Source organism: Maniola hyperantus, chromosome 16 (genome assembly GCF_902806685.2).
Source record: "Maniola hyperantus chromosome 16, iAphHyp1.2, whole genome shotgun sequence".
In the NCBI taxonomy this organism is placed as follows: Eukaryota; Metazoa; Arthropoda; class Insecta; order Lepidoptera; family Nymphalidae; genus Maniola; species Maniola hyperantus.
The window spans coordinates 2,915,911-2,928,112 of NC_048551.1; the positions used below are offsets into that span (position 1 = coordinate 2,915,911).

Consider the following 12,202-nt stretch of genomic DNA (forward strand, 5'->3'; position numbering starts at 1 on the left):
TTCACTGCATTTTTAAAGATGTCTAGTGACTTTGATTCACGTAATTGTCTCACTCATAGAGAATGGCCTAGTCGCAAGACTAACAGCGGATTTCCTTTTAGCTGTTTTGATAGATAAGCCAGTCAGTGATCTAAGAGTAACAAGACTTACCAGGAAAGTGATCGGGCGAATTAATTGATTCAGCATACAATTCCCATGCTCTGCTGTGATCACATGTGGAAAAAAAGCATCCTGGTTGTGACATACCGTTATTGGGGTAGAAGTCTATGTGACCTAGAACCAACATAACAATTGTGACAACACGAATTCTTAGAATCGAGGATCCTGAATTTATTACACGACTTTCTTATGCATTATATGCAATACTGCAGTATGCAATATTGTATGGCATTCGTTACAAACGTTTGTATTTATTTATTTATTAAAGAAAAATATTTACATTTTACAATAAGTTTGGTGCATTCATAAACTTTAAATAAGTAATAAACGTTAAAAAGCTTTCAGCTCATTTACAATCAAGGTCTCAAAGAACATTGAGGTAGACTAATAACATAACGCGTCGCATTAAGTACTTCGAAAATTTGTTCGAAATTGATTTGAATTTTTTCTACAAAAATTTGTGTAGAACATCTTCTTCATGGCATTGTGGCATTGGCAAGGTTTTACATCTCATGTTGATAATGTTCGAGCTTTAAAATACAATAACGTCATAGTAAAACTGATCTAAGGACTCTAATCCTTGATTTAAAGTATAAAATTCAGTAGGTACCACCGATATTAATTTTACACCTTTAGGCACATTATGGAGAATTCCTTACGATATTTTCCCCCATCATTTATCCGCCCCTATTACATCAATGTTAATCTATTTAGCACAAATAAAGCAAAGTCTTCAATCGTTACCTACAGGCTCTTTTAATCCCAACATTCCACCATTCGTGTGTATGACATCAACGTATTCCGCATCACTTGCATCCAGCCTCGCTCCTGTATCTATGTTACTGAAGCAAGGTCCCGCTGGATCTAAGCCTGTGATTCTTGCAATGCTTTCGCCAGTTCTTTCTCTTACTTTCTTGCCTGCTATACCTGCTATGTGAGCTCCTAGACTATGTCCAACTAACGTTATTTTGGATGCGTTGACTCCACCTGTAAAACTATCCAGTTATGAAAGTATTTTTAAACTAATAACTTAATCATCGTCATTAACCGATAGACATCCACTGCTGGAAATAGGTCTCTTGTAGGGACTTCCACACGCCACGTTCTTGCGCCGCCTGAATCCAGCGGCTCCCTGCTTGCTCGTCTGATGTCGTCCATCCACCTAGTGGTGGGGGATTTTAGCACCTTGGGACCTCTATCGGTTTTACGAACTGTGTGCCCTGCCCATTGCCACTTCAGTTTCGCAACCCGTTGAGCTATGTCAGTTACTCTAGTTCTACGGATCTCCTCATTTCTGATTTGATCACGCAGAGAAACTCCAAGCATAGCTCTCTCCATCGCCCGCTTAGTGACTCTGAGCTTTCTTACGTGGCTAATTCTGTTGAATAGAACCTTTAAACTAAACTAAATGGACAGGTATTTTAGTGTTATCATTTAACCGAGGGAGCATTATGCAAGAGACAGCAATACATATTTTAGTCATGTTACTTTATAAATACTATCTGCATGTTACTTTAGTTTAGTTTAGAGATTGTGTAGGAACAGAATTAGCCAGATTGTGAACAAAATTGGAAGCACTGTATCACTTGGAGAACCAAATAATGTTATATTCTAAGAAGATGGAGTGGTAACCTTGTATCGGATAGCGCACTATAAGTCCCGCAAATTACTGTCTCAACGACAGAGACAGTGCTCTACAAATTTGCTATCTCGTTCTAAAGGTCGATGTACATTACTTTCGGCCGCGTACTGTAATTAGAATATGCAAAGACATTTACCAAAATTATCATATCTATAACTTACGTCTAATTAGGTCCGTCAAAAGTGTCCCAAATTTTTGTCCCATAAACCGGACGTATGTTGAAGATCTAAAGTACTCCAAACTTATCACCTTCCTTCCATCTAAAGCAAACACTTTTACGCGCTGTTGCTTAAGCAATTCCGGTGCCACACCTTGCACCATCAAACCATCTGAACTTTCCATGAACCCATGAACAAGAAAGTAAATAGATTCAGCGTTAACCATCAATTTCTTCAAATAATTTGTTTCGCTCAGGTTATGTTTGATATTACCATTTTTAGTGATATGATCGATGCTTAGTACTTCGTTGAAATTGGTTCTGTTTTTCTCTAACATCTGCTCATAAGTTAATCCAAAGAAACTCTTTAGAGCTTCACCTGTAAAGGCAATATTTTCTCTTTTATAAACATTTTTCGGGTAATTTTCCATTTGTGTGTTAAATTTTTTCTTAGACCTAACTAATTGTTCAATAATTCATCTTCTATCAAAAATATATTACCGAAACAGTTTGTTGGAATAATAACTCGAAAATTTTTGTACTTATATAAAAATTATTATCTGTTTTTCAAGTAAGTAAACCCTTTTTTTATTCAATGAGTAGTAGAGCAAGCCTTTGACTGCGATAAAAAAAACCTGGAAGGGATATGTGGGTATGGCAGGTTAATTAAACCCTAATCTGTTTTTATGCGGCATTATACCGGTACACGAAATCGCTTGGCGGCACGTGTTTCCTAGTAGAATGATAACTACCATGGTGCAAGCCTGCTACCAGAACAAACCACTTCGATATTAAAGATTGCGAAATCGTCCCAACCGGGAATCAAATCCGAATTGTCCATTTTTAGGGTTCCGTACCTCAAAAGGAAAAAAGAACCCTTATATGATCATTTCGTTGTCTGTCCGTCTGCCCGTCTGTCGTGTCTGTCAAGAAAACCTATAGGGTACTTCCCGTTGACCTAGAATCATAAAATTTGGTAGGTAGGTAAGCCTTAAGCACAAGTAAAGGAAAAAATCTGAAAACCGTGAATTTGTGGTTATATTACCAAAAATATTAAAATATGTCCATTAACAAAAATTTTTAATTTTCAAGGTATTACGATAACCAAGATACCAAGTGGGATATTATATGAAAGGGCTTTACCTATACATTCTAAACAGACTTTTATTTATTTTTATGCATAACAGTTTTCTATTTATAGTGCAAAATATCGAAAAACATATTATCCGAGTACGGAACCCTCAGTGCGCGGGTTTGACTCGCACTTGGCCGGTTTTTTAAAAACCACTACGCTGCTCCAGGGAAACCGTCGTCTATCACAATATAACTGAAAAGTTTGTTACAATTAATAATAATGATTTTAAGCTTATTTCGTGGTTTAACGACATATTTTAATGTAGACTAGCTTATGTTCGCGACTTTGTCCGCGTGGACTACACAAATTTCAAACGCCTATTTCACCCCCTTAGGGGTTGAATTTCCAAAAATCCTTTCTTAGCGGATGTCTATGTCTTAATAGACAATCGCATGCCAAATTTCAGCCCGATCCGTCCAGTAGTTTGAGCCGTGCGTTGATAGATCAGTCAGTCAGTCAGTCAGTCAGTCAGTCAGTCAGTCAGTCACCTTTTCATTTTATATATTTAGATAACGGGTACATAACACCCGTATCATATCTCACGTAACACCGCAGTCCCGTCGTGACTACGACCCTACGACCCGTGCAATTGGGTTGCAATATCAAAGGATCAAATTAATCGTGGTATGTACGTCCCGTTATCTACATTAAAATATGTTGTTATAAATATGGCTGAACTCACGTGTTTAATCGGACTATGACCGACTAGTTTCCTAACAACTTTCAAAACAATTTGACCTAGAACTCAGAAATAAATACATTCTCAGTTTCCCAAGGAACCCTTGGTTATTGTTTTCAAATCTAAATACTCTATTAGTTTACCTTTAAGCAACTGTTTATTTACAACCACTGTTGTGAATTCATTCATCTGAATCCGAGAAATTTCTAGAAATAGATATTTCTAGAAACTTATCAGATTTAGATGAATGGATTCAACGTGGGCGAATTGTATCTAAGTTTGTAGTTTGCCTTACTAGGTATATGTCTCTCTGCATCATATCCATTGTTAAAGTTCGTTACCCATACAGTAACTAATACTTATACAGGGTGTAACCAGAACGCTGGCAAAAACGAAGACAGGTGATAGTACTGTACCCGTAGTACAAGATTTTACGTCTCACCAAACCAAACCAAATTCGAGAGTCGAAATACTTCCGCGTTACAGTAAACTGGATCTTAAAAGCCTTGTTTTAAAGCTCAAGTTTGTCTACACTTCTACAGCCAGCGCTCCAAGCGGAAACATTGCGAAATTAAAATCAGTGGCATTGAATATTTGACTTCAATTCAAGGCTGTTTAGGTCCATTTTACTGTAACGCGGAAGTATTTGGACTCTCGAATTTGGTTTGGTTTGGTGAGACGTAAAATCTTGTACTACGGGTACTGATGATTAGTGATATGATACCACAAAAGAACGCGAAAAAAATAAATAATAAATCCTGTCGTTTTGTAAAAGTTTACGATATAATGCAAATAAAACACCTGACTGACGCTAGAGGTCAACGAACGTTGCGTAAGTAGGTCACTCGGAGTCGATGCCGCGTCGTAGGTTGACCCGAGTTTTACACGCTATACATTGCGGGTTTGAAAATACTAAAACACTAAAGGTATAAAATGAGGCAAATGGTTATTGGTATTGTTTTTAGGTAAGTAGTATAACAATAACGTTAAGTATTTGCTAGCGTTCTGGTTACACCACGTATTGGACTATTTTACAGATAGCAAACAAGATCACGTGAAAATCCTTTTTTCATAATGTAACACGTTTGCTAGGTATCTTTAAGAAAATATTCGAAAATATTCAAAGTACATAGTAAGTAAGTCTTTGAATATTTTCAAAGCAAAAAGTCATAAAGTTTGAAAAATCATTATTTTTAATCCCGATTTGTTGTTTACGCCCGTGCACACTCATTGGCCCGAGTCAAAGAGCGCGCGAGCAAGAACACTAGCACCCCTGCGTCTTAGAAATGTAAGATATCTAGTTAGGCTGGGTGCTTTCATCTCGGAAAATCAAAGAGTTTACTAGAGATTTTTAAAAACCGGAATTCACTCAGACGAAGTCGCTGGCATCATCTAAAATGATAAAATATTATATTTCAAATTTTGTCTATAACAAAAGCAAATTATTATTTTTAAACCGTCTCGACCCTGTTTTTTACGGATGGTCTAGTTTTTAGGTCATCCGCTATTATATTTTTCCAAGTTTTCGTTAGTAAATATTTACGAAGAGTGAATAAAATCGTCGAGTACCTATTGTTTAAGCCCGCACTTTTCAAAAAAGATTAGGTTGGCTTGCCTATTTTGATTTTAATAAAATGCCTACTATATAAGTAGATAATATTATGTAAACTATAATATAACTTTATCTTGGCATACATTCAAGTTAAAAAATCTGTCAAGTGCGACTCGGACTCGTTCACGATGGGTTCCGTACCAGCAAACAAGAAATAACACTGTTTTTTTTTAATTTTCATAGTGGCCATTTTTAAATTTTTATTATTAATTGTTGTTATAGCGGCAATACAATTGTATAAATCTCAACTCTCTACCTATTACGGTTCACGAGATACAACCCGCTAACAGACAGACGGGCGGTTTCATAAACTTTAATTTAGACTTTAAGTTAATTGGCAAGTGTGGCAAAACTTGAACGAAGGCAAAACTGATCATTTCAATGTTTTGCTTTACAAACTTTGTCAAAAAATTTTTTTTTTGAGATATTATTTTTTTAGACTAAGTCGGACCACTAGCGTTCCTTTTTACATGATTGCCCAAAAAAGGAGTGTAATAATGTTACACTCCTTTTAACTCCTAAAGCCGGAACAGATTTGGATGTAATGTGTGGTATCTTTAAAATCCTTACGTCAATTCAAATGACTATAATTGTTTTGAAAATAAAAACATTTTGGATCTATTTTCCAATGTGAACTTTTTTACTTTTTAGTTCATTTTCTGTCACGGAAGTCGAGCTTTTAATTATGTTTAATTACAACGAAATAGTTTATCTGCCATTTTGATACGGATCTCTAAAAATGTATGAAACAATAACACCACGCTGAGGATTCTTCTTAGAAATCATGGTCCTTTACAAATATTTGAAGAAGCTTTATATATAGAGGTTTATGAATCTTTTTATTAAGATTTAAAGACAGAGATAATCTCCATCTTTTTAATACAATATCCATACTAATATTATAAATGCGAAAGTGTGCCTGTCTGTCACGTTCCACCCGTTTAACAAATTTTGACGAAAGGTATAATTTAATATGCTTCTTTTGATTTCGGCAAATGTAAGAGTTCCCACAGGATTTAAAAAAGTCTAATTCCACGCGGACGTAGTGGACGTGGGCATTATCTAGTATTGTATAGCTTCTTATGAGAAAATCACTCAGCGGGTGATGGAGAGAGCTATTGAGTAGAGTAGATTGGAAATTCTCTACTTGATCAAATTATAAATGAGAAGATCCGTAGGAGAACCAGGGTAACCGACATAGCTCAACGGATTGCGAAGCTGAAGTGGCGATAGGCAGTGCACGTAGTTCAAAAAACCGATAGACCTTTGGGTCCCAAGCTACTAGAATCCGCCGCACGTTGGAAGATCCCAGCTAGCGGCTAGGTGGACAGACGATCTCAAACGAGTCGCCTGAATCCAGCGGCTTCTACACAGCCACGCTTGGAACAAGAGATCTATGTCCAGCGATGAACGTCTATTGGTTGATGATGATGATGTTGATGTATAAAACTGAATAAACTGACTGACTGAAATATAAACAGCTTGAACCGCTGGGTTACTTACACCTATTGGATCCAGCAGCTACAATGGGATGTAACACGGGGTCTAAAATCGAGCTGACACTGAAGCTTGCTGGAGGGGGAGCGCTGGCTCCGAGCACACTGATCACCAACATAAGCTCATATATACAGAGTGCGTCTATATTTTGCACTGAAACAAAAGGTTTGTTAGCAATGTCGTGGTCCCTCATTCTGAGAGCAGATCCTTTCTCAGTTGTGAGCCAGTGATGAGTTGATCGTGATGATCAAATCATCACCGGCTCACTACTGAGAAAAAAAGATCTGCGAATTATACCTGTTTGCACTGCGCCAGCGTGGTGGACTATGGTCTAAGCCCTTCTCATTCTGAGAGTAGACCCTTTCTCAGTGGGGTGCCAGCCAGGTAACCTCCCAGTGTGCCTGGGTGCTGCTGGTCCCTTTTGGATGCATCGGGCATCCGAGGGGAAGAGCAGTATTCGGGCCGGTGCACCCCGGTAACATGGCTAATAATCTCTCTTCGGGGATATTGTTAGCCATGGCTAATGACCTGGTAGGGGGGAGGTTTCTCCGCGTGTCTCTCTGACTAGCAGAGGGCACGGTGGACGAGGCGAAGCATGAGACGCGGGCGACGTGCGCGGGCTTGCGTTGTCGCACGTTTGGTCTCCGGGGAAGGGGAGGTGCACATAGTTGGTGCACCTCGGACGTGTGACGGTGGACCTCGTGAGTGGGTCCCCGGTGGAGGGTCCGCATCGGCGGACGTCGCTGGCTGTTTCGCGGTGGTTTGCTTCGACATTCCCGTGACCCAGTCGCCAGGCGACGCGCAGGTGTGCCGCTGGGTTTTAGTGGGTATTCCGGTCGCCTCTCAGCCGGCGAGTCCCACATACCTTCCCTCCAGTTGGTTCATGGTTGGCTGGCTGGTTAGCTGGCTGGCTTCCAGGAGGGGGGGATGCGTAAATGCATTTCCCAGCGTTAAAAAAAGACCCTTTCTCAGTAGGTAATGAGCCGGTGATGAGTTGATCATGATGATGATGAAGACGATGATAATCCAAAAAAGTTTGCTACGTATTAAAAAGAAATTAAATTTTTCCAATTGATAAAACTTGGTCCGTCAGCTTTTGCAAATTGCGACGTTTTTAGCGATATCTCAAAAACCACTTTTTGCACTGCTTTTGAGCAAAAGGACGGCATATTATGAGAAATACCTCCCTGACGACCTCCCTGGCGCAGTGGTGAGCGCTGTGGTCTTATTAGTGGGAGGTCCCGGGTTCGATTCCTGGCAGGGGTTTGGAATTTTATAATTTCTAAATTTCTGGTCTGGTCTGGTGGGAGGCTTCGGCCGTGGCTAGTTACCACCCTACCGGCAAAGCCGTGCCGCCAAGCGATTTAGCGTTCCGGTACGATGCCGTGTAGAAACCAAAGGGGTATGGGTTTAATACAAACTGCCATACCCCTTCCAGGTTAGCCCGCTATCATCTTAGACTGCATCATCACTTACCATCAGGTGAGATTGCAGTCAAGGGCTAACTTGTATCTGAATAAAAGAAAAAAAAATACCGAACACCTACGCTAAATCAGTAGGTATTGGTGGTATATTTTGACTTTAAAGTAGTGTATGTGTAGGAATAGTAACTTACATGTCATTTCACGATACAGTGCACCACTGGCTGCCTGTATGTCATTAAGCAAATCATTTTGTCACTTGCTGTACTTGGCGGTATAGTTTTACCACCAAATGTATGAACTGAGTTTAAAATTAATACAATATTTGAGACTACCTTTACTTAGTTTCTTCTTCCCAATCGATTTTTTGCGCACTGCTTTGTGCTATCTAATAAGATAAGACAAATAAAAGAAGAAGATAAGACAAAGCATGGCGCCGCGCCGGCCAGAATTTTGTTAGCGCCTTAGATCAGCTGCGTTAATCCATACTTCCATACTAATATTATAAATGCGAAAGTGTGTCTGTCTGTCTGCTAGCCTTTCACGGCCCAACCGTTCAACCGATTTTGACGAAATTTGGTACAACGTTAGCTTATATCCCGGGGAAGAACATAGGCTACTTTTTATCCCGGAAAATTGAATACTTGCTACGGGATTTCAAAAACACGAATCCACGCGGACTAAGTCGCGGGTATCATCTAGTTTAATCTAAATCTAAATCTAAATATTATATAAAAGGAAAAGGTGACTGACTGACTGATTTATCAACGCACAGCTCAAACCACTAGACGGATCGAGCTGAAATTTAGCATGCAGATAGCTATAAAACACGGACGTAAACATCCGCTAAGAAAGAATTTTTGAAAAATCAACACCTGAGGGGTTAAAATAGGGATTTGAAATTTGTGTAGTCCATGCCGACGAAGTAAGGCTAATACTTACCATTTGTTTAATCTGATTTTTAAAGGGTTTTTGAAGGTGATTTATATGCCAGCTGCGTTACAAACTAAGCTAATAACAAAGTATGGTTAAGGTTAAATCTAAATCTATAACATTTTGGGAAAGTCAACAAATAATAAATCCATACAATTTCATTGCCGAAATAATACCTACACGTAGGTAGGTACTTACCTTGTAAAGAGTTCTGTGCTCTACAGTTTTGGCAGTCAATGATTCGTATCTCTTCCCAAAGGTGCCACTTAGTTCCGCCAGCGCTTCATGTCAATTGAATGGAATTTCACAACCGTCAATGTTTACTCTGATGACACGCAGCTATGCATGTTGCCATAGGATCAGGGTCACTGCAGACCAGCGATGAGTTTTATGGCTTTCACTAGCTGATGCCCGCGACTGGGTCCGCGTGGACTCAGGTTTTTAAAAATCCCATGGGAACTCTTTAATTTTCCGGGATAAACAGTAGCGTATGTCACTCCCCAGGTCTTTAGCTATACCCATGCAAAAAATCACGTCAATCCGTTGCACTGTTGCGATGTGATTGAAGGACAAACCAACAAACCAACAAACACACTTTCGCATTTATAATAAGGGTACTGATAATAAGGGTTCTGATTTAGTCATCTTCATCATCATCAACCGATAGACATCCACTGCTGGACATAGATCTCTTGTAGGGACTTCCACACGCCACGGTCTTGCGCCTCCTGAATCCAGCGGCTCCCCACGACTCGTCTGATGTCGTCCATCCACCTAGTGGGGGGTCTTCCAACGCTGCGCCTTCCGGTGCGAGGTCGCCATTCCAGCAACTTGGGACCCCAACGTCTATCGGTTTTCCAAACTATGTGAATGTGTTAAATATTTATTTGATAAAAATTTACAAAATAAACACTAAGTTAACCATGGTGGTCGCTCAGTGAAGCAGCAATGTAGAACCAACCGATGTCAAATAGGTTCAATGGCTTTCACTTAGTGATCAGTGATCGGATAAAAAATACCAAATCTAACTACCAAATACCAGACCTTTAATTTCGTCACCCGTCCAGTTACGGACTTAGGTGACCATTTCAACGTTACCTTGGCAGACGACGCTGGCTGGGTCGCGGTTTATTCAGGTGACTCAGCCGCAAGTAGGGTTGCCAGGTCGCCAAACCTAATAGCCGGACAGACCAGCCAGTTTGGCCGGACATTTGGGTAGAAAGACCGGACACCTTACATTATTGAGGATTTTGTGTTTTAGTATTAATAGGTACGACAAAATAATTGTATGTAAAATCAAGCTTTTTTTATTATTGTCATAAATCTTGTTGTCAGGCGGCACTGCCGCCTACGGGAGCGAACGACAGTCGACTCGCCTGCGCTCGGCCACGCTCGTTTACAATGTAAAAAGCCTAAAAAAAGCCCGGACAAGCCGGACACCGTTTATTTTGGCCGGACACGCATTCAAAAAGCCTACCTATGTCCGGCTTTATCCGGACGCCTGGCAACCCTAGCCGCAAGGCGGGGCGCCAGGAGTGCCGCTGGGTTTCCCTGAGTATTCCGATCGCCTCTCGGCTGGCAAGTCCCACATACCTTTCCTCCAGTTGGTTGGCTGGCAAAACATCATATTATTACTACAGTCCAAGACCCAATACCTATGGCCACACCACTGATGTCTGAGCCACCCCTAGTTTGTTCTGGCTGCCACACGTTCCTCATTGTATTCAACCTTCACAGTACTAGATACCTAATAATTAGTACTAACTACAGGTTACATTATGTAGCGCTTAAGCAAATTACGATTAATAGTGAAATTACTGACAGTTAGCAAATTATCCAATTATCATTCGATTTCGCGGGTATAATGTTTGTAAATCAGAAATGATGATCAGGAATGACGTGATCAAATCAGAAATGAGGAGATCCGTAGGAGAACTAGAGTAACCGACATAGCTCAACGGGTTGCGAAGCTGAAGTGGCAATGGGCGGGGCACATAGTTCGTAAAACCGATAGACGTTGGGGTCCCAAGTGGAGTCGCAGGGAGCCGCTGGATTCAAGCGGCGCAAGACCGTGGCATGTGGAAGCCCCAACAAGAGACCTATGTCCAGCAGTGGACGTCTATCGGTTGTTGTTGTTGTTGTTGATGATGATGATGATGAATGTTTGCAATGATAAACCTTAGTTAAATACCATTCAATTCTCTGTGATACCAAAGTATAGGGCAATAAAGACTTTTAGGTGAGAGAGGTAGGTACATTTTTCACTAATCGGTATACCTACCTATTACATTTTACTGTTTTTCTATAAACGTTGTGTCCTGAGGTATTTAAATAACGACCCCGTACCAGGAAACACATATTTAGATAATACCTTCTTCTTCTTCTTCTAAATATATAAAAGGATTGACTGACTGACTGATCTATCAACGCACAGCTCAAACCACTGGACGGATCGGGCTGAAATTTGGCATGCAGATAGCTACTATGACGTAGACATGGTTTATGGAGATCACTGAGAACAAAATTCCGATATTATCTCAATTCGCAAATTCACGGTTAAATAGGTACTATTGGAATACAAGGTCAAATAAGGCCGGTGGTTGAATAATTGATTTGCGGATCAATAGATCAACTGCTACGCGTTCAAATTCAAAACATGATTTATTCAGCGATAATATAATATACCCTATCTATGAATTTATTTCAAGCAGAATCTACATCAATATTATAGTCTGTTGATCCGTTCATAAAAAATATAAAGTTCAAAATTAAAACCCGACTATTCTCACTTTATTTTAATCATATTTTTAAAGTAAAATTAAATATAACGCGCAAAATGTAACTCATCACGAGGAGTCATTTTTTACGGGCCATCTATACCTAAGACCATATATATTTTGATCCTAAACTTACAGATTTGTGTCAACCTTGTTTAAAACGAGACACAATTATATAGCCGCTCTAGGC

General features: G+C 39.8%; 1 protein-coding gene across 5 annotated transcripts in view; it reads right to left on the minus strand.

The window, feature by feature from the left end:
• Nucleotides 1-12,202, minus strand: part of LOC117989365 (pancreatic triacylglycerol lipase-like) — a 35,174-nt gene that overhangs the window by 1,720 nt on the left and 21,252 nt on the right. The window contains exons 1-6 of one of the 5 annotated variants that reach the window (XM_034976715.2): nucleotides 9,434-9,537; nucleotides 8,497-8,690; nucleotides 6,888-7,034; nucleotides 1,963-2,337; nucleotides 904-1,146; nucleotides 151-273 (exon numbers count right to left, since the gene is read on the minus strand). In XM_034976715.2, the coding sequence (XP_034832606.1) occupies nucleotides 151-273; nucleotides 904-1,146; nucleotides 1,963-2,337; nucleotides 6,888-7,034; nucleotides 8,497-8,503 (895 nt within the window). In that variant the 5' untranslated portion in view covers nucleotides 8,504-8,690; nucleotides 9,434-9,537. Of the gene's footprint in view, nucleotides 1-150; nucleotides 274-903; nucleotides 1,147-1,962; nucleotides 2,338-6,887; nucleotides 7,035-7,178; nucleotides 7,944-8,496; nucleotides 8,691-9,429; nucleotides 9,549-12,202 lie in introns of those variants that run through there. The other 4 variants (XM_069504016.1, XM_069504015.1, XM_069504017.1 and 1 more) reach the window with 4 other exon arrangements.